Here is a 23846-nt window from a genome sequence, read left to right on the forward strand (position 1 = left end):
TTTCAGGCAATGAAGACCAAAAATGCTATAAGACTGTTTGCTTTATCAGCTTAAGGTTATTACATGCTGAAATGGTAAATTTAAAGGATGAATAAAATGAAGTTTGCCTAATGAAATAAGATAGAAGTTGTATATAAAAGAGAAAAATAAAAATTTATTTTTTTTCTTGTTATATATAAAAAGAGAGAAATTGAAATTCTTAGGAAGAAGCATTTCTGAAATTTTTCACTTTGAAATTTTCTTTGTCATTCCTTATAGTTTTAGTACTTGTATATTAGTTTTGTAGTAAAACACGCGCACACACTTTCTTAAATGGCATTATTATTGTCAAACTGTTGACTAATAGACACTTACCATCTCAAGTCTATGACTGAAACTTTATTAAAATGAGACAGGATAAAATTTGTTGTAAAAATAAAATATACTGACTGTAAAGTTAAAAGTGATAAAATGATAGATAAAATTTTAAAATATATGAAATTAAAATATGCAAAATTAAAAGTGATAAAAACCTTTATCAACAGGATGTGCTGTGACAGTAAAACTTAACCGTCACACCAGATCCTTAAATAATATCAGCAGGATCACAGCTCGCAGCACATGTTACCATAGGAGCATGGGCATTATCCTCCATACGTATGTGGAGACTGGAAATGGCTCGGGAGCATGCCAGGTGGAATCATTCATCCTGTTCAAGAATTACGGTTTCAAAGAGGAGATGAATATGGACTCCCCTATCTCTATTGATGGTATTATGTTCTGAAGAACAAATCTGCAAGCTCTCAAGCCATTTGTGGGTCCAATACATATGCGAATGATCAACGATGACTGCATCGCCTGGAGAAATTTGATGGTTCTCCCAAAAGTTAATCACAGATTTCCATAGTCTGCGGTCTTTATTGGTTAATGTTCCCCCATATGATCTTTGAACCTGTGTTTCGTCTCTCCAACACAGCACTCCCCCACAGTCTGGACATTTGATCTTATATATGACCCCAGTTGTATCCTCAATAAGTACAGGATCTTTTACCTTTGCCCTGACTATGTGCAATCTTTGCCCTGGTAGCTGCACAACATATCTGACAAGTATGTAATATTCTAAAGATCCTGCCTGTTAAGCCTGGATAGTAGAATGTATGCGGTGGTAATGGGTGAGAATGCCTCTCTTCACCTATTTTCCGCTTCTCGGATATGTTTGTCCAAGATCTTTTGGGGGTACCTGCATTTTCAGAAATCTGCTATGACGTGTTTAATCTCCTCCCTTCTATCCTCTGAGGAGCTACAGTGGGACCCAGCTCTATCGAATAGGGTCCTAATTACACTGTTCTTATGATTGTTGGCTTGTGCTGTGTTATAATGCGTGTATTGTCTCTGGCACACGGGTTTCCTGTACACTCGTTTTTACCCTGGGCCATCCCTACGAACCAGCATATCAAGGAAAGGGAGGGTACCATCTATTTCCACCTCTGGGTTGAAAATATTTTTATTTTTACAACAGATTTTATTCTGTCTTATTTTATTATTATTATTATTTTAATAAAGTTTCAGTCATAGACATTTGGTGTGTTTCATTGCAGTTATTATGAGTCACAACTTTTCCAACCTTAGAGGCCTATTTGAAGAAGTGACAGCAAGGATTTTATATGTATCTTAGGAATTGTGTCTGTAGATGCCAATTTTGCTGTGTGGCTAGGTGCTGAGTCCTGTTGAAACATACAGTTTTGGACGTCTGTGTGGTGATCCCTAATAACGGGTTTCAGGCACTCCAGCAGCCTTTTAGATAGCCTGAAAACCAATAATCTACAAGCTGGCTACTTTCATTCAAAAGTTCTGTTGACATCTCTTCCATCAAAATGGTCCCTATACAATAATTGTCTAGTGAGTATGGGGGGGGGTCCCATCTCATCTTTTTGAATGATCACCTAGTCCAACATTCTTCTGTCTCAAGTCTGGAATGATAATGTTTTCTAATGTATCTGCATATCTCTGTCCATTTGTGGATACAGTAATGAAGTGTACATTAATATAGTCTTCAAAAAAGATCAAATTGTAAAAGTATCTGCAATGGCAACAAAACCTTCTCATGATGTAATGGTTGGTAAATTATTTTATGTGTGTTTTCTTTACCGTACACAACAGTTTTTTTACAGCACCATGAAAATAAACATTTGTCATACCATAAAATGCAATCTAGCTATTGTTGGTGATATGGCATTTCATACGTTATGTAAAATTCACAAGACTGACTTCTGAGTCAGAATCTGGAAACAAAGCATTTTTTTGCATGCATTAACAATGAGAGTTCATTACGTTTTTGAAGTCACTTGAGTATAAAATAAAATTTAATTTAAATCCTATATGGTACAATCTCTCTCTCTTTTTTTTTTTTTTTAATCTTTGTAGTAAAAAATCCAAACAAAAATAATTGCATTTAGTGCAGCCCACAGTCTTTTGCTTAATAATTGCTTCTTTGCTACTGACTGACATTGTTACAAGCTGTTCTTGGTTGGGTGCACTACTGCTCTAAAAGAGAGAAGTGGCTATTTAGCCTCCTGATTTCTTCCTTGTAGTAATTCAGGTTGATCTCTAGATGTGCTGGGGGTTTGTGATGTTAATGTATAAAGAAATACTATAAGGAATGATTGGAAGAAATTTTAAAAGTCAAAAACTTCAAAAATACCCGTGAGATTGTGTCTCCCATTTTCTACCTGAAAGTTATTACAAGGTATGTTATGCCTAGCTTGTCCCTAGTTGTTCTTAAGCCATTTAATAGGTATAACCAGGGTTGGTGGAGAGGAAATTGGAATATACACTGCTGTTCAGCTAAACTTAGGATATACAGTAAAATTTTATTGCATTCCCAGTGCTGCAGTCTTACCCTGGGAGGAGAGTGTGAAGACTGGAATTTTTGGAGGGGTGGGAACAGAGGAGGAAGTCAGCAACACGTCCCCAGTGCTCTCTGGAGATCAGCCAGAATCACTGTGAGGAGGGGAAGGTTAAGAGGCTAAATGGCCACACCGATATCTCTCATTCAGTGGACCCATCTAACAACAATATATCCTGGTAAGACTGCTCAGATTCATCATAGTACTGTATGCAACCAGTCATATCCTACCCTCCAGAGCAGGATTTAAGTTGTTCTGTGGGACACCAATTGATCTGTTCCACCAACAAGTAGCACTTATCTATTTTTGATTTTGATGCAGTTAAAAATAAAAGTATACTCTATATCTATACTAAAAACAAATTTTCATAATATAATTAATTTGAATTATTTTGTTTCTAGTCATGAAGACAGTTTTTTTGTACTGAAAATGAGTGAATGAAATAAGGTTATACAGATTTCGTGTTCTACCAATTTCTCACTCATTCCAAAGTGTTCTGTTATGCAAAAGGTTGAAAAACACTACTCTGGTTCATATGATCAGAACAAAGACCCACCTATTTCAGTCAGTAGTGAAGAAGCGGTTATCAAAGGACCGTAGGCAGCACGTAAGTCTGTTTTAGTCAGTTTTTTTGGACTTTTTAGCACAAAGATCTCAAAAAAAAATTGCATCGTAACATGGTTTTAAATTTCAATTTATTTTATTGTATGCCCAAGTGGTTATACAATAATATTACCCAAATTTTAAGCCCCAAAAATTAAATAAATTCCCATTGTTATTGCATGCAACAAAGTGTTCTTTTCTGCACTTGGATACCTACCTGGCACCAGTAGTAATGCTCATCGATTCTCACAGATTTAACTTGTGTATTGTTTTAAACTTAATGACGGATTTTAAGGATCTTGATCATTGTTTTGAGCACAGATATTTTAGGTATTTGTAATTATCTGAATGTTTTTCTTACACTGCATTCTCCTAAGAGTGAAATCGAGGTTAATTCTTTCGCTGTTTGGTTAATCATTGCAGTAGTTTCTGCCTGTACTGAGGGATAGCTTTTTCATTTCTTTCTGTCAATAGTGCTTCTCCCCTTGTGGGTAGCATAGCAAATATGGTGGTTGTTCTTCTTCCATACTGTGCCAAAAAGGTTTGGATTCAAATCCCAGATTTGCTATGGAATACACAATTTATGGATGTAAACCTTGCTCATATGATAATCATAGCGTACAGTATTTATCTTTTTACAAAGTCATATTAGTAATATATGTAAAAGTTAATTTGTATAACGTTGATTGACATGTTGCTTATCTGTATCTTTTTCTTTGAAATTCCACACAGTAAAACTAGGTTATTGTGTTTTCTTGTATATGTGTGTGTATATATATATATATATATACACACACATACATACATACAGGGTCATTCATTACCAGTGCGACAAACTTGCAGGAGGTGTAGAGGGCACAAAGACGAATCAGAATCACATAGCATTGCAGGGTCCGAAATGCCTTCGTCATGCGGTAGAGGACGTTGAACGGGAGGTCGCGTGAACAGCGATCCCGCTGGAAGTCAGCATTTGCGAACCGTTTCTGTTGAAGAAACCAAGTAGCAAAAGTCCTCTGGAGTGGATAATCCACAGGCTCCAATGATTGGACGCGTTGCAGATGGTATGAACTCATTTGGTTTGTTGACAGTATCCTCCATACAGTGGATTGGGAAATCCCCAATCATTGGCCTATCGCTCGAGTACTCATACTTGGATTGCCTTCTGCAAGACGTAGGACATTCTCCTCATTGTCTGGTGTCCTCGTCATTTGCTCTCAATTCATGGTACCTCTCGTAAAACAACGAGTCTCACGTAACCTTCTGTGCACACGTGCGAAAATCGTATGATGAGGAGCACGCCTGTGTGGGAAACGTTCCTGGTACAAGCGCAGAGCGGTGCGCCCGTTACAGTCCGCAGCTCCATACTCGAGGTGCATGTCGGCCAGTTCAACGTTTGAATACTTGTCCATCCTACTGCCTCGGGAACTGGTTTGCAAATGCTGACTTCCAGCGGGATCGCTGTTCACGCATGACGAAGGCATTTCGGACCCTGCAATGCTATGTGATTCTGATTCGTCTTTGTGCCCCCTACACTTCCTGCAAGTTTGTCACACTGGTAGTGAATTACCCTGTGTGTGTGTGTGTGTGTGTGTGTGTGTGTGTGTGTGTGTGTGTGTGTGTGTGTGTGTGTGTGTGTGTGTGTGTGTGTGTGTGTGTATAATGTTTACCTCAAAACATTTGCATTTATTTACAGGGTGGCTTGCAGCATAAGGAATCAACTGAAACTTGAATGTGATGTTTTAAACTTTTTAATTTCAAAAGTCATTATCTATAATTGTAATCTTAATTGGTGTATTTTACACACCAAAAATAGTAAAACATAAATTTAAATATTTGTCTATTAGAATTATATCGGTGTGAATTTTAGTATTTCTGCAATGTTGATATTCACTTTTTATTTCCATCATAATTATTTTTGAAGTGAAACATCCTTGGGGCACCTACAAAAATTTCAACCGAGTAAATCTGCTTGGTCACAAAAAATGCATCATGGAAGTGACGTCATCTCTGACTTCTGCCAGAGGTGCATCCCATGCTCCCTCCATTAATCTGTGCTGAGCACTCACTAGTAGTGTGATTAGAGCGCTTGACGCATTTTTCTTGACCGCTACGATATCTCGAGTTCTAGTTAACCAGTTTACAAAATTCAAGCGCCATTCATTTGAATTTCGTCAAACTGCATTAGAAGAACACAATAAAATTTTTAAAAAATGTGTGTGTGTGTGTGTGTGTGTGTGTGTGTGTGTGTGTGTGTGTGTGTGTGTGTGTGTGTGTGTGTGTGTGTGTGTGTGTGTGTGTGTGTGTGTACCTTGTATGCACGAAAGATGTTTTATTTTATGTGAAAACATCCTTGGCTTGGAAGAGGTTAGCGAAATCCAAGCCAATAGCCTAATTACCAATTTGATTGTATCCATTTGTTGAATAGTATGATTGCAGCAATGTAAGTATTTGTCATATGGCCGAAATAGTACAAATATTTGTCAACAATTTCTTTTTTTGTCTCACATTTTCGTTACATGCCATTGTTGGGTGCCACTTTAGATGTTTTCATTGCAATGGTGTAAAATATTCTGTCCAGTAGAAGGTATTTAATACCTGCTATGGATGCTTGGTTCTTGTTCATTCTCAGTGTGCTCATTCATTTCATTTTGCTGCTGTACTCAATTCAAGGTGCAGCGCTGTTAAAGAAAGATTTACATAAAATACCCATGATCATGAGCAGCAATTTCAATGTTAATTTCGGATTGTAAGAAAATAAACTGTTAATTACTTTCCTGCAAGGATCGTTCGATCTAACTTTAAACACTAATCTCTCAATTTCAATTACAAGGTCGGGTTCCTCAAGTGATGCTGTTTTCCGGTGACATTTAGATATGTTGCAATCGCAAATATATGTCTCTTACTGTTTAGTTATCATAAATCCATTGTAGGTGCCCCCAAGGATGTTTCACATAAAATCATCTACCATGCATGCTCAGCACACGCGTAATTTTTTTAATTGGAAAAGTTTAGCCTTAAAAAATTTCTTTATGTATATGGAAACAATTCGCTGCTGTAGTTTCGTGGTTTTGGTTTCTTTCTTTTTTGCCCTGCCTGCTACCCCAAGATTTGGCTGTGTGGTGTAGGGAAATATTTTGTCTGGATAGTAAAATGCTTCTGATGATGTTTTTTGATCTCATTATACAATATAATATCAGAATTAAGAATAGAATTTTAAAGTTTCATATTTTAAACTATTTCTTACCTCCTTATTATTAATTTTTTTTGGTGAAGTGGGCATGCAAAAGAAAACCATAACAGAATTCACTGTGTGGCTTCTGCTGTTATGGTTTTTTTTTTTTTTTTTTTTTTGAAAGCCCACTAGACAGTTAAATTTAAAACTAATCTTTCTGTAAACCTACTGTTAATTTAAAAATTTATTATTATTTATACTAATTTATTTCTGAATTTGGCCTGTTAGTTCAGTTAATAATTGACCATTAAGTTAATTCCATATTAATTTTAATATATAGACAGCTGATAATTAAATAACAGAATTGTACTTTGGATGGTAACTTAATAAAATGAAAATAAATAACAGTGGATACTCACAAGAGACACTGGTTAACAAATTAACTCCTTTTTATGCCTATTTCAGCTTAAGGCACTTTTAAAGTGATTTAAAAAAAAAAAAAAACTGAATTCAAGATTAAAGTTTCCTGGGACAAATCACAGGTTAGGTTTATCCTGATGGAAAGGTTTTAGGGTATTAAGTAGTCAATAAGGAATTAGATGTAAGGATAATAGATACTTATGAGGTGTTTGAAAAGTTTGTGGCCTGAGTATGAAGGGGTTATTTGAGGAGTCTGTTAACACCTTTCAACATAGTCCCCTTTGGAGTAAATAATGCACCCACTGCAGCAATGACGTCAGTGGGAAAATAAAATAATGTCAGCCAAGTATTTTTTTCAAATTAGAAAATTGGCAAAAGTCCAATGGTGTTGTATCTGGATAATATGGGGAATGGTCCAAGATTTTTAAAGCTAGACTCATGCAGTATAGCCATGGCAGTGACAGACTTGTGTACAGCGTTGCTTGTGCCTGGTACGAAATGGTACAATGGTGGGGGCGATGAATCATTTTGTGTCACATTTTCCTAATTTTTGTCAATCCATGGATGCCAGTTACTCCCATATGAAAACTGCCTTGGGCATGCCTAAAGAAGTTTCTCTTTAAAAATGGCAAAAAGCCAACTACACCTGGTATTCCCAGGTGGTCACCTTCCCAAAGTACTAATTAGGCCTAATGCTGCTTCTTCACTGTGGTGATCGGACAAGAACCAGTGCATTCAGCCTAGTATGATCGTTGATTGTTCAGAGCACCTGTAATGGTTTAGATTGCCATGTCATTTCATGTCACATTTTTGTTGTGATTTCCACTGATGCAAGTTATTCACATGTGAAAACTGCCTGGGGCACGCCTAAAGAAGTTTCACTTCAAAAATTTTGGGCATTGGTAATGAACTCATCCAAGGTTGCCAAACTGGTGAGTCAGTTTTACCCCTACAACTGAATGGCTCTGAAACGTATGAACTACTTACAAGGGCACTTTTAATCTGGCAGTGGTAGCCCTGCACCTGACAGGTGCCTCCAAAATAATGCTCTTTGCATTAACCCTTAATTATTAATTAAAAATCTAAATTTTTTTCTACTTTCCTAAATAGTCAAACTTTTAATGCCATATAGCTTCTGATTTTTTAAATTCTGATTTTTTTGCTCAGTTTTTGCAGAGTAATTGAGTGAAAGAACCCAGCAGGGAAGAAAGATACACTATGCTCTTTGCAACTCTAAGGGAAAATCAGAGTGGTGAGACATCTCACACACTTCTGAATTACACAAAGTAACATTTGTTTAAATTTAAAGTTACTTACTTTTCTTCTGCCACTAGTTATACAAACATCTACAGTCTCACACAAGTTGTTTTGAAATATTTTTGCATAAAGGCAAGAATATGAAGTGTTGATGTTTACTAAAGATGTCTGCCACTCTGGGGTGAGAAAGATATGTGTTTGAAATTTTTCACACTGTGAAAGTGCCAAATTTGAAAAAAAATTTAAAATAGAAGTAAATAATAGTTTCTAATTTATATATATTTTTTAAAATAATTTAAAAACATTCATACACTTAATAAGCAGAAATATATGCTCAAAGTGTAAATTTAGTTTTTGATGCTCATTGTCCTGTTAAACTGAAAAATGGATGCAACCAATAGATTCTTGTTATATTTTATGCCTAAAATTTTTTTTTTATTTTTTTTTTTTAGCCAAATTTATATTTTTGAAAATGATATAAAAGCACTTCATTTTTTGAATATTTAATTGTTTTATAAATATAAAATAAGGATTGCATTCCATAAGACAAGATTAAATATTATCCAAGCAGAATTAAAAAAAAAAAAAAACTTTTTCCAGAAATTGAGAAGGAAATTGGCATATGTCTAATCTTCATCTTTGAGGCACAAAAGATGTGCCTCAAAGATGAAGAAAAGGAGTTTGTCGATGTCAAACTCCTTGTTTGACAAGGCCATCTCTGTAGTATTGCATTTTTTTGTGATTCCAAAAACTCATTTTGTTTTTCTGTTTCAATGCAGAGCAGTATATTATGTGATTAAATTATAAATCCTAATTGAAATACTGTAGTTTGAGAATGCAAATGATGCAAAATGTGAGTGTGTCCCATTCCTATTGCTGGGTGCCAGATTTTCTTTGTGTAAATCTGTCTTCTAAAAATTGAACTGAATCTTAAAGTTTTGCAGTCCCTATCTACTGCCCTCTCTGTCATTATGAACCAGCTTTCCATATTTCCATATAACTGAACTTTTGCACTGAAGTGGGCAACAATTCTGTGATATTTCAGAGACTTGGAAAAAAAATGAACGCCATACTAAAGATCACAAAATGATGACTGTTGAAGTGCATCCAACAGCAGCATTTCCAGAATTCTGGACTTGCTGTCTCTGGGAAATTCTCAATAAGTGACAGTGTATATACAGGGTGCTTTACTTAAAAGGCAATGGAGTCTTTCTCATCTGTCTTATTTTTAGGTTTAGGCTGTTTGTTGTTGGCTAGATAATTTTTTTTTTTTTTTTTTTCATATTTTGAGCTTTATGTTAAAATTGGACTAAGTATTATGTTTAGATTTTAGTTTTCCCAATCAGCTTCTTTCTACTGAATAGGAAAGTTGTTCCTTGCCATCTGTTTAGTATAAACCCGTCATTAGTGAACTTCTGACAGAAACAAACTGATTTTTTTTAATGGGAAAAAAATAATAAACAATAGATGTATGTGGTGTTTGCTCTTCATGATGTGCATTTAGCTGTGTGAAACAGCTAAAGGCTGTAGTGAACAATTTATATTGCATCTTTTCATGCTATACCATTGTTTTTATTTTTCTTAAAATGAAATTGGTTTACATTCATTTCAGAATTTCACTGATTAAGTTTTTAGACTAAATGGAGGATTGGGAGCAACTTTTTAATTGAGAAAAAAGCAGTTGAATTAGGCAAAATTGAAATTTCAAAATTGTAAAATACTTAGTCCAATTTTAATATCAAATTCAAAAATCAACCCAAATTTTAATATCAAATTCAAAAATCAACCCAAATATGAAAAAATGGTCCAGATAACAGGCCTAAACCTAAAAAGAAGTGAGATTGCCTCATGTGCTTTTCAATTGAAAACACCCTTTTTAAATCACATTTCACTGATTACTTTCAGACCAATGCCACGAAGTTAGTGGATGCACAAGTGTTTTATTAACAGTTAGTCAAGTCAGTATAATTTTTGGTGTACTGAATGAAACTTAAAAATGAATAATATTACAAAGAAATGGAAACAATCAGAAGTATAAAAATTTTAATTTCAAAAAGAAGTAAAAAAAAAAAAAAAGCAGTGTAATATTCAAGTGTTCAAGATTAAGAGCTTCTTGAAGTCAAGGAAACAAAAAAAAAAATTAGAACAGGCAATGAATTCAGTAAGATCTATTCTAAAAAGTTAGAACAGGTCACTTACTGATTCAACTTATCAACAAACATAGCATGTGCATCTAACAATGGAAATCTGTAGTTTCTATTATTATGCTCCTCTTGTTTTGGCATTCCTGTGCTCCATTTGTTACCTCGTTGATCTTAAGAACATTTCTCTCAAAGTTTCGATTGGTTGGTTGAACATAATTTCCAATTTGCCCCCATTTCTTCCAAGGAGAATCAAATGATCTCCATAGACACAATAACCCCAAAACTGACTGGATTATTTCCATTTGCAACAGTCTTCACTGAAAGACTAATATAGTACAATAAAACTGAGTATTCATAAAATGGAGACTTACACATTAATTGTACTGATTTATTTTGGAATTTAACTGAATATTGAAATCACTCAAGTTCAAATAGCAAAACTTAATAAACGGTACTCACCTTAGATAAACTGCTGTTGTTACATGAAGTAGGATGGAAGAATAATTTTGAGGTTTAAGTGGTTTTGGATAATTTAGAATTTAAAAATTAAGTTAATTAGTAAGGTATGGAGTTAAAAATTAAAAACAGAATTAAAATATGCTCAAGGAAGTAGAAGTGAACAACTTCGTCCCTGGTTGTCATTGAAGAATTAATTAAAATAAATTAATTTTAAAATATGAAACCGGAGAAGCCAAAAGTCATAAACGACTGACTTTCGTTTTTTAACGTCATCAGTTGGCAATACTAGAGTGAGAAGAGAATAATTAATTAACTGAATATTGAAAGTAAACTGATGTCATGAATAAATAAAATTATTTAATGGTGGATGGAGATATGTTCACATTTACAGCAAGGGATCAAGTGGGTTCTATTGTCCCAAAGGCTAAAAACTTAACTTAGTTCCAGCCTTTGGGATTCATTACTGGGTTCATTATTGTTAATGACTTTTATAAAAGTATAATAAGTTTGACCTAAAGTTTGCTGATATTAAGATGGAGAGGGTAGTTAATGACAGTAACTAATGCATGTAAGCTAATGTAGTAATATCAAGGTATGTTGACTTAAATTTCTTCCCAATTTATTCCTTTATTTTCTTTCTTTTTTTTTTTTTTTTTTTTTTTCCCTCACTCAGCAACTGGAAGTTATATCTCCCTTTCAGCTTTATTTCAATCCAGATCTCATAACCAAAAACTATCAAGTAAGTGCCAACATTTCATTTTTTAATTCTGTGATTGATGTATCAATACCAATTGAGAACTGCTGGATAACTATTGTACATAAAACTGTTACTTTTCTTTGTGCATTTTAATACCTCTTTTACAGATAGGCTCCTAAGGATTGATTACTTTTTTTTTACTGTTGGTTGAAAGTTAAGTTTTTTGTTTGGTAACTTAATGAATGGAAATTTTTTACAAGATCTCTCAGGGTATCCATTGCCAAAGGAGAACATTCTTTTTACTTAATTTTAAATGGATTCTGCTTTTTTTTTTTTTTTTTTTTAATACAAGTTACACTTTTATTCAGGATATTTAGTTATAAACCTGTTTCAGGATGCATCATCCCAATAAACAAATGGCTAATTATAAATCTTTATTATTGTAATAGATAGATATCAGACATGATCTACAATAATATCCAGTTTGGCACAGAGGTCTGGAGTTCATAATTTATCAAATAATTCATTATATAAATTTAAAGGAATTTAAAGATATTATAATGGAAGGCATTGAATAAATAATTTCTCTTCTCATGACATTCTGGATTTATAAACAAAACATTATAATTCAACTGAGGATACAAATACTTAATATTTTTTAATAGAAAACAAGTTGCCAAACAACACGGCACACTGGTGTTACTTTTTTTTGCCTAACATGGGAATACAAAAGGAAAATATACAAGATAGTAGAAGACTGTATAGACTGACTGAACCATTATGCAGCAAGCAAGTTATACCTGAATAATTTTGTGATATTCTTGGCATTTGAAGAATTCAACAAATCTGGAATAACAATAGGGCAGGCAGAGTTAATATAATGTTTAGTGGGCGTATGTGGAAACAATTTCAAGATTGAAAGATTTAATAACAGACTTATCTATGATTCAAGTTTTTCCAAGAAGAAGACTGTGGTTTTTTTGTGCTATATGCATAGTCAATGTAAAGACAATAACTCCCTTGAAAGAATTTTTGTATTGTAGTAAATGCCTAAGTCCTTTACATGACTCTCACAACTGTAATAACAGTGATATTTGTATTGGTTAAAAACATTTGAGAATCACTACACAATTTATTGGATAGTCTACGGTATTGATATTTTTATGGTTTAAAATGTTTCTGATGTTTTTTGATCTTATACAGTATAATGTCAGAATTAAGAATAGAATTTTTAAGTTTTCTATTTTAAACTATTTCTTACCTTATTATTTATTTATTTTGGTGAAGTGGGCATGTAAAAGAAAACCATAACAGAATTCACTGTGGCTTCTGTTGTTATGGTTTTTTTTTTTTTTGCACGTCCACTAGACAGTTAAATTTAAAACTAATCTTTCTGTAAACCTACTGTTAATTTAAAAATTTATTATTATTTATACTAAATTATTGTATTTATTATTTATATTAATTTATTTCTAAATTTGTCCTATTAGTTCAGTGATGGCATGTGTTCCCAGACTGTCATGTGGATGTAAATTACTTAAATTCTCCATCAAATACACCTCAGGAAGATGCAAATTTAGTCCTGCAACCATTTCATTAAGTACTCAACCATGTAACAGATACATCTCATTTGTATACTGCAGCTGTGTACTGTAGATGAATTGAAGACTATATGGCAAAGCCAATGGACCACTTCTGAAAAAGGTCAACATCTATATGCTTTTATGCCCTCCATTAAGACTGAGTCCTGTATGACATGCATGGCTCCAGTTTGGGCTGCTGATGTGCTGTGCTCACAGAATGTGGTCTGATGTTGAGGCTGTTCTGGCTTGGGTTGTCTGACTCAGAGAATTGTGCTTGTGGAGAACCTGAAACTGGCCTCCACATAGTACTGCGGTGTTGACTATATGTGGACTTAGAGTGAAGCTGGAGCGAGGGATGCTCACTCTTTTTGCCTCTACCTTAGAGGCCCTATTATTCACTAAAGAAAATCACAAGATGTTTGTAGAATTTATAAAGTCTGTATTTTTACTACAGGTGAGGCCCAGTTAGTAGAGACCTACCTCCTCGTGGTGGGTGGCGTGAACGGCCCGTCCTCCCTGCCACGAGGCTAAATGGTTGAAAGCTAAAATATATTGTTTGTGTGTTATTTGAGTTGACCAGTTGGTCCTGTTTTGTGTTGATATACTAACCTACTAGAAGAGTAGAGTTGTTAAGACCACAATGAGAACTAAGTCATATGGATGGAAACCCAGATGGCAACTTGGAATGAAGGCATCCCAAATGACAAATTCCTACCACCTAGGTTGGTTGATCTCTAACTCCCTTTCCCCCCAACCTGGATGGCACCCTTTCCTAGTAGGATCCCCTACTACCTGCTATCATATCCTACCCCCAGAGCAGGATGGGCATCCTGACCTGGGAGAGGTTCCATTCTGTCCCCCCCCCTCCTATTTCTTCACTACCATCTTTTAACTCACTTTATTTGTTTTTTTCTTTACTGGACTCTCTCTGTCTGTAGCCTTGCCTGCCACAGGGTTTGCCCCGCCAGTGCTTTACACTCCTTACTGCCCAGCTCTCCTTGTGGTGCTGGTGGTAAACTAGAGATTTTTCTGTGAAAACACAGGCCTTTAGTCTGAGACCAGAAGAACAACACAACCCCAACTAACCTACATAAATCTGGCCTTGACAGAGTTTTGTATTCATCACATTGCTTGACGGAGTTGGGGTACCCCTGGAGCCACATTACAATTAACACTATACACTAGTCCTTTATGCTATGCAGAGTGTTGGGGGGACCCCTGGTGCTGCTTGACAATCAATACAGTCCTTTATGCTATAGTGCTGTAGGCAAAGAATTCAATTCTGATGGATGGAACTGCTCAACCACATGGAACTGCCCAACCAGCCGGGGAACAATGTGTTGGAAGATGAGGATATCATCTGTAGGATTAGCCTGCTTGTTTCCCCCCTTCCTGAACTAGCATGTTTGAGGTACTCTAAGAAGATATAGTGCAACTCCTCCAGACTGTCTAGTGATATTTATTAAGCTGGAAATAGCACTTACACAAGAGTGACTGCTGATGCCACTGCTCATTGATATCTTGATTTTATTGATGCATCACAGGTGCAAAATATTTGCAATTTTCTAGAGCCTACACCATAATAAAATTGTTCATGCATATGCCATCGTCATCATTGACAAGAATTATTCATACAAGCTTATAGTACATTGCTTCTGATGTTTCATGCTCCTATTAAGCTGCAATTACTGTTCACTCTAGGTAGAGTTGCTTTGAACATTTTCAGCATATACCGATTGGAACTTAGCTTCAACTTTGTGTGTATGTTATCATATTTACACAAACATATTTATGCTTGCTCTAATCCTCTAATTGCTTTTTTTTTAAAATTTATTTTGTTTTCATTTTTTCACCTTAATTATATGTTTATTTATTTAAAGTAACAAAGCCTCTGAAAAGGTTATTACTTTATTTTGAAATTATAAGTACAGTCAGTCCTTGTATAGCACGATAGTTGTGTTCCTAGAAACCCTTGTGCAATGCAAAATCGTGCAATACAAATAACAGGTCCTACGGGAAAAATAGGGTTAGGTGCTGACCAACCAAGATTGAACACACATTTGTAACCATAACATTGCCAAATGCAATAAATAATCATAATAAAATATTGCTAATGCTTTTGCTTCTATCGTAAGCAAACTTGTTCTTTGTTTGATCTTCTATCCAAACAGACGACAGCCGTTCCATCTTTTCCAATTCTTTGTGTCTTGATCTAATGGATTTTTAGCATTAGCAAAAGCACATGATGCAAGAAAGCAAGCTTATATAGTTACATAGCATCAGCCAAAAAAAAAAAAAAAAAAAAAACCACACTTTGAGTCATTCCTGCTATGAAATTTGTTTTTATTTTCTCTGCATTATTTCTAATTCTTGGCATTGCCTCATTTAGGTCTGTAGCATGTGCAATATCAGACTTTCTTTCATTTCGCTCAAAGCATTTCACAATTTCATATTTTTTTCTATATCGACAGAGGCAGACTGGCCATAAGCCTTACTGGGAAAACCCCGGTGGGCCGGAGGTGATGGAGGCCGGTGTAATTTTGGCCATAAATGCTAGCCATATGTTGGATTGCATTTATTTTGGCCATATGAGGCCGCTACAAATTTTCCCGGGTAAGAATTTTTGACCCAGTCCGCTTCTGTCTATCGATATTGCTTTTCTTTTTCTCTCTGAATCTATAGTGTCTTCAACGCTTCCTTTTCACACCTTTAATTATTTTACTCATTTTTAGGGAATAAAGAACAATTACAAAATTAGGAGGCACGCTTGATACATAAACAAAGTTGCGTGCACATGTAGCAACTGAATAAACAACACTGTAAAGACAGAGACACTATTAACACCGCTAGCTCACATTTTACTAAAGCACAATTCTGGAGGTCCCTACCATAAAACAATAAAAACAATTTCCAGTTGTGTTTCTGCTAGTGGAATCTGTTATAAACAGGTAGTAAATTCGATCTAATTGCATTTGCGATAATACAATAGCTGGAATTGTGTGGATTTTTACGTTATTATGGTGAAATGTGTTTCCCCTTCATTGATATAAAAAACAAATACATTTTCAGAATCTTCTCTTCATTCCTATCGTGTTGCGTTCAGTTTGGATGATTCCGCTTTGACTGCCATTTCTTGTAAACACAAAGGCGAATCATGCATAAGCAAATTCGGTTCGTGTTATATATGATATCGTTCCCCTATTTATAAATTGTGTATGATCGAATTCGTGTAGTGTAAACACGTGTTATACGAGGACTGACTGTATTTCAATTTCATTTTTTGAAATTGAACTGTGTAAATACATTATCTTAGTCTACCTCACAAATTATATAGTTTTGTAGTTGCTGTGGTGAAGCTATCTTCTGACTAGTGACGCTGATGTATAATGAGTGGTTATTTATAGTTTTGCTCACTAATCATGCTGTTCTATACGTTATAGCATTATTGTTCCAACCCATAAGCACCAGTTATATGCAAAACAGATAATGAGACTGTGGAAAACTGTTTTCTTGAATAACCAGTGCCCTTAAATACAGCAGGCCCCCGTTATAGCGCGGTTCGCTTTACGCTGATTCGCTATAACGCTGTTCTTATATTATAACCACTATCTGACTATAACGCTGTCACAGATCACTATAATGCTCTTTTACAGATTGCATTTTTGGCATATTTAACGAAATCGTTTCATTTGATGGAGTCGATAGCTTGAAAATGAATATAAAAAATACGGTTAAAACGTTTCCCACACAAACTTGAGAAATATTCCCACGCTCAGTGAAATTCTCTCACGCGCTAATTTAATTGCAGTACAGTGACTTGTTACGTAGTTCCGAGATCAACATTTTAAAAAATGATCAAGTATATTGCTTGTAATATTTGCGTTATATGCATTTATCCGAGGTCTAGTCATCACTCAGTACAGTATTAGACATCGTGCATAACGGACGGTTTACTTGAACATTGTATCATAATTAATGCAACCAACGCAGTTACATTTTCGAAGAGTTAATAATGGCCAATAAGAATAAAAAAGCAACAACGTCTGGGCGCAGTACGAAGACTATAAATGTAAGAAAAATACTACTGAATTTGAAAATTAAATTAGACGTTTTGAAGCGAATTGATTCCAGTCAAAGACAAGCGGATGTGTGCCATAATTTAGGACTTGCAAGTTTAACTGTAAGAACAATTATAAAAAAAAATAAAGAATTAATTTTAGCAGTGGGAAAGATAGCTGTTCCACTGCAAGCAACAAGGGCTAGGCCGGCTATTACGATTGAAATGGAAAGACTTTAACTAATTTTATTGATGATAATATCCAATGCAGAATTCAGTCAAGTTAAATATTATAAATAATAAAAGAGAGAGAGAGAGAGAGAGAGAGAGAGAGAGATTAGCCTATATAATGATCTGAAGAAAACTCACCTAAAAAAAAAAAAAAAAAGTGGAACCATTTAAAACTAGTAAGGGCTGGTTGAATAGATTTAAAATCCAGGGAGAAGCCGCAAGTGCAGATCAAGGAGCCGAAAGTTTCAAAAAAGAACTTGTTAAAATTATTGAAGAGGGGTATTATGTGTTATACTTCTCAACAAGTTTTTAACATAGATGAAGCAGGACTTTTGTGGAAACGATTGCCTACAAGAAGTTTCATATTGAAAGAAGATAAAACGTGCCAGGTTTCAAAGCGGCGAAGGATCGATTGACTTTATTGTTGGTGGTAATGCTGCGAGAGATTTAAAATTAATACCCCTTTTAGTTTATTTGGAAGAGGGCCAAAGTTCAACCCAAAATCGACACATTTTTCCTAATTAAATTAAATCAATTTAGATCAATTAAATTCATGATTTTAATTGGAATTTTAAGTTTAATTTTGATACATAAGTAGTTACCATATAATTATATACGTAGGTAATGTAGAATATTTTATAAGTACAAATATTTGAATATTAAATATTTTGACCGACATTTGTGTATCTTGTCACTACCGCTTATTGTTGATTAGGAAATATCCTATGGCACCGACCGCAACTCACAAATACATATGTTACCTTATGGGAATTCGGCGCTTGCTTAGCGCGGATTCACTTAGCGCTCTGTTTTTCCGGAACGCATGATCAGCGTTAAGCGGGGGTCACCTGTAAGCTGTGCATCCCAATTTTTTAAGACATGAAAAAGAAAAAATTGTGAGTTGTTTATTAGCCGCATAATTTCCATTTTTTTCTGCTTGAATTATTTTCAGTTTCTCATTAACCATGAAAGATAACATTAACCATATGTTTAGTGGCCATGTATAGCGGAATATACACACATTACCTAACGGATTACATTTGCTAGTACAGGACACCAATCTTATACTTAGCTGCATAGAGTGGGCCTGGTGATTTTTGTTAAATGAACTTGCCCCTTACCTGCTTTCATTTCCTTTAATTTCCAGAGCAATAAACAATATTGGTGTTATCTCTCAATACTGATGATTCAGTTCCATCAAAAAAATAGTGTGTGTTGTTAGGAAACAAGAATGTTCATTTTCCAAAAGAGAGAGGAAATCTAACATTTTATGCAGAACAATATTACAAATCATATATTAATAAATATAGATAACAAACAAAATACCTCTTAAAGCACAGCTAGATGGGTGAATATATATTAAAAAAAAAAACTGAAGGTAGTAAAATCTTTCCTAATCATAACTTTAAATGAGTCATTAACTTCACAGGTTATTTCTCTGTATGTTAAAAAAGTTTTCCTTCTGGTGATATTTATTCGAGCCAATGGGAGAAGAGGGCGGGGCAATTACATCGCTACAAATGCACAGGTAAATAATTACATAGGTTATTTCCTGATTAGATTTCGATCAGTGCATTATAATGTTATTATACAAATAATAACATTCTATATAATATTGGTGTTAATACACCATAGAAAACTCTTATTAAACGAAAAAACTACGTTTGTAGTTTGAAGGGGCATCATTTTTATCTGTATCATATTGTGCTCCTCCTTCACAACGAGGTGCCATGTATTGCTCTACCTCGAATAAGTAACGCTCACCAAAAAAGAAAACTATTGTTACTTATTCTCGGTGGGCACCACCACCACCCAGACGGCACTGTTTCAAGGCTTGTTGGCCCTTTATCGGTGGGTGGGCAGGTACCCTGGTATTGCAGACATGACAATCCATTTGTGAAGATAATCACACCTGCCCACCCAACGATGAAGGGCCAACAATCCTTGAAACGGTGCTGTCTGGGTGGTGGTGCCCACCGAGGATAAGTAACAATAGTCTTCTCTTTTGGTGAAGCATTACTTATTTGAGATAGTGCAATACGTGGCAACTCGTTGTGAAGGTGGAGCACAATATGAGATACAGATAAAATGATGCCCCTTCAAACTACAAACGTAGTTTTTTCGTTTAAGTTTTCTATGGTGTATTTACACCAATATTATATAGAATATTTACACTCTTAAACATATGATGCTTTATTGCATCAATCTTCATTTTAAAATAATAATATTGTACAATACAAAACCGTACAAATATTTACAAAAAACTAAACTTTTGTGATACCTCTATTATATCGGGATGATGGGCACTTCATCAGCTGACCTTAATATACAAAAACGTTACAAGGTAACATCAAACGATGCCAGGTGTGGTCATGTATTAGACAGTGAAGCATGTGCACGAGGTTGGTGAATGTTAAATGGAAGGAACACAAATGGGGGGGGGAGTATACACTAGAATTTGGCCGAAAGAGATTTACAAAAGATTTACAATTTAGACGTTGGTTAGAATTTCGCAGCATTGTTAAGGGGTCTACTTGGTCGTTTTAGTAATTAGTGAGAGAGAGGAGGAAAACTGAAGACTTGGGTGTACACTAGAATTTGGCCGAAAGAGATTTACAAAAGATTTACAATTTAGACGTTGGTTAGAATTTCGCAGCATTGTTAAGGGGTCTACTTGGTCGTTTTAGTGAGAGGGAGGGGGGAGACTGAAGACTGGGGGAAAACGGATAGAAGAATAGCGACGATAGAGTAGGCATCCCCAGAGAGATCAGTGAAGTATGGAGGGGAGGCAACGAGAGACAGTGGTGCTGATTATCTGATTATCAGCAGATTATTGATCTGATTATCAGCAATGACTCATCATGCATTGAGAATCTGCAAATAAAGGAATCGCTAAGTAGCAGGGATCATAGTGTATTGATGTGGGACTTGAAGATGTAATGTCAAGGGCAAAGAAAGGGGCTTTTGTAAAAGTGACTACAGTGGTCTCAAAGAGTTCTTAAAATCTATTCAGCAGAACCAACAGATAATATTTAGCATTAGCAAATTCTAATTGAGGAAACATTTGGGGAGTTATAGTATAAAAAAGTTGGTTAAAAAGCTACTAGGCTTTTTACTGATGGATCCAATATCATTCTGTTGCAGAAGATTTAGGAGAAGTCCGGTTGGTCTGCTTCCCTAAAATCCACTCATGCACACCTTCTCGATAGTAAGCCCTGTTACGTCACTTAGGTGGCAACGAACGTGTAGAGTGGATCTCTTCAAGACGCCTGGTCAGCGTGAAGAGGAAAAGACCAAACCCTCCAGCATATGACAGCACTACGAAACAAATGGCCCTCAGTCCCCGGCGGCTTTCACTCCCCCTCTTATGGCAGCTAGAGGATCAGAGTGGAAGCAGAGGGTGCTAAGAATCTCTGGGTACGACCAGGCTGCCATGCACGGAAACTTAATTTGGCCTGTTACAACGTAAGATCACTCATCGGTGGAGACAGGATATTAGAGCTAGAAAAGGAATTAGAAAACGTGAATTGGAATATCATCGGTTTGGCTGAAACAAGAAGAAAAAATGAATCACTTATAAATTTATCAAGTAGAAATCTGCTGTACACCAATGGAAACAGTGAAAGGAGTGAAGGTGGAGTTGGGTTTCTGGTTCATAAAGATTTAAAAAACAACATTTTGGAATTCAAAAGTACATCGCCAAGGGAGTCAAGACTAATACTCAATATTTCTAAGAGGTAAAAGCTAAAGTTTATAATGATTTATGCACCGACATCGAGCCATGATGATGAAGAGGTTGAAGAAATGTACACTGAAATTGAGTCTTCTAGATAAGCAGAAAACCCACTACACTATTATTATGGGGGACTTCAATGCTAAGGTTGGAAAAAGACAAAAAGCCAGAAAGGGGAACTATAGGAAATTTTGGAATTGGTGAAAGAAATGAAAGAGGCGAAAGACTTGTGGAATTTACAGAATCTCAAGGATTGTCAGTAATGAACACTTTTTTCAAGAAAAGTGTGAACAGAAAGTGGACATGGAAGAGTCCAAATGCATTAACAACTAATGAAATCGACTTCATCCTCACTAACAGAAGATATATTGTGAATGATGTTACTGTCCTGAATAAGGTAAATGTTGGAAGTGATCACAGAATGGTAAGATGTACACTTGATATAGATGTAGGAAAGGTAAAAACTGACTCGAGTAAATAATACAAAGGTCTTTGAGATAACAGAAGAGGAAAAAAAGCAGTATGTACTGGAACTTAAGAACAAGTTGAGTTTCTGCAGACTGCTGAGGACCAAGATATCGACGAGGAATATTACAACTTTTTGAAAGTGATAAAGCCCAAGAAACCTATAGGAAAAAGAAATCCAAAGAAGAAAAAAATTAGTCAAGAAACACTCGTCATGATGAACCGAAGACGACAAATGAAAAGCAAGAAAAACACTGACAGGGAGAAAATTGAGTATACTGAGTTAAGCCATTAGAAAGAGACTCAGAGAGGACATAAGAAGATTTAACACAAGAAAAGTAGAACAAGCATTAAGAGAAAACAAAGGATTTATTTAAATCAGCAGCCATGAGCAGTAATACAGAAAGACAAATGATACTGAAACTGAAGAATAGCGATGTTGTACTTATAAACAGCAGAGAAGGCATAATTCAAATAGCAGAAGACTACTATAGAGAATTATACAAGGAGCAGGGGAATGATGCCAGCAGTGGGGAAGATGGATTGCAAAGTAGCAACACATATGACATACCCAATATTCTTCCTGATGAGGTAGAACATGCATTTGAAGAAAATGAAGAATCATAAAGCCCCGGGGGAAGATTAAGTTACTGTAGAGTTGTTAAAATTGGGAGGAAGAAACACAAAAACTGGCAAGGCTCTTCACAAAGTGCATTAGAAAAGGTGTGACGCCTAAGGAGTGGAATAATGCAATCATAGTTTTGCTGCATAAGAAAGAAGATAAATCAGAAATTGAAAATTATAGACCAATTAGCTTGTTATCCCACATCTACAAGTTGTTCACAAGGGTCATTACTAACAGATTAGAAAGAATACTTGATGAGAATCAACCGAAAGAGCAAGCTGGCTTTAGGACAGGATTCTCAACTATGGATCACCTTCACGTAATATCACAGCTAATGGAGAAAGCAAATGAATATAAAACACCATTATGCCTGGCATTTGTGGATTATGAAAAGGCATTTGACTCCATACAGCATAAGGCAATGTTTCGGGCACTGGAAAGACAAGGCATTGATACCCCATATATTATGATTTTGAAGAAAATATATGAGAGTGCTACCTCCTTTATTAGACTAGACAAAGACTGTACGAAATTTAAAATTGAAAAAGGAGTTCGACAAGGAGACACAATATCTCCGAAGCTGTTTACTGCTGCCCTTGAGGAAGCTTTCAGAAGATTAGACTGGTCGCAGAAAGGAGTCAATGTGAACGGAGAGTACCTAAACCATTTACTATATGCAGATGACATTGTGGTCATAAGCCATGATCCCAAAGAATTAGAGGAAAATCTTAATGAGTTATGCACAGCTAGTAAGGATTCTGGACTAAAGATGAATATGGCTAAAATAAAAGTAATGATGAACAAGTATGCCACAGAAAGGGAAATAATGATTGAAGGAGCAGTAATTGAAAAGGTGGAGTCATATACTTATCTGGGACAAGTGATTAGCTGTAATAATGATAAATGGCTGGAAGTCAAGAGAAGAATAAATTTTGGATGGATAGCATTCAGGAAATATAGTCACATGCTGAAGAGCAATATCCTAGTTTGTCTGAAATGTAAAATAATAAACCAATGTATACTCCCCACCATGACTTATGGAAGTGAAACTTAGGCACTCACCAAAAGAATGGAAGAGAAGCTGAGAACTACACAGCGAAGAATGGAACGAATCATATTGGGAATCAGACTGTTAGATAAGAAGAGAAACACATGGATTAGGCAACAAACTCAAGTAAAGGACATTCTTATCAAAACTAAAGAACTAAAATGGTCTTGGGCAGGACACATAGCTCGAAGACATGATGACAGATGGACTAAGAAAATAACAGAATGGTACCCAAGAGGAGCTAGAAGAAAACCTGGAAGACAAAGGCGGAGATGGATAGATGAAATTCATGAGTTTGTGGGTAGTAAATGGATGGCCAGTGCTCAAAACAGAAGGAACTGGAAAGTTGCTGGAGAGGCCTTCATCCTGCAGTGGATTTAAAATGGCTGATGATGATGATGAAGGGCTGGTAAGATAGACTTTAAAATCCAGGGCGATGCCGCAAGTGCAGATCAAGAAGGAGCCGA

General features: G+C 35.5%; 1 protein-coding gene across 2 annotated transcripts in view; it reads left to right on the forward strand.

The window, feature by feature from the left end:
- Positions 1-23846, forward strand: part of Der-2 (Derlin 2) — a 112659-nt gene that overhangs the window by 14025 nt on the left and 74788 nt on the right. Inside the window, exons 2-3 of one of the 2 annotated variants that reach the window (XM_090379749.1) lie at positions 3287-3492; positions 11614-11679. In XM_090379749.1, the coding sequence (XP_090235875.1) occupies positions 3421-3492; positions 11614-11679 (138 nt within the window). In that variant the 5' untranslated portion in view covers positions 3287-3420. The remainder of the gene's footprint in view (positions 1-3286; positions 3493-11613; positions 11680-23846) is intronic. The other variant, XM_090379748.1, reaches the window with a different exon arrangement.

Source organism: Mastigoproctus giganteus, chromosome 8 (genome assembly GCF_048544385.1).
Source record: "Mastigoproctus giganteus isolate SK-2022 chromosome 8, ASM4854438v1, whole genome shotgun sequence".
NCBI lineage: Eukaryota > Metazoa > Arthropoda > Arachnida > Uropygi > Thelyphonidae > Mastigoproctus > Mastigoproctus giganteus.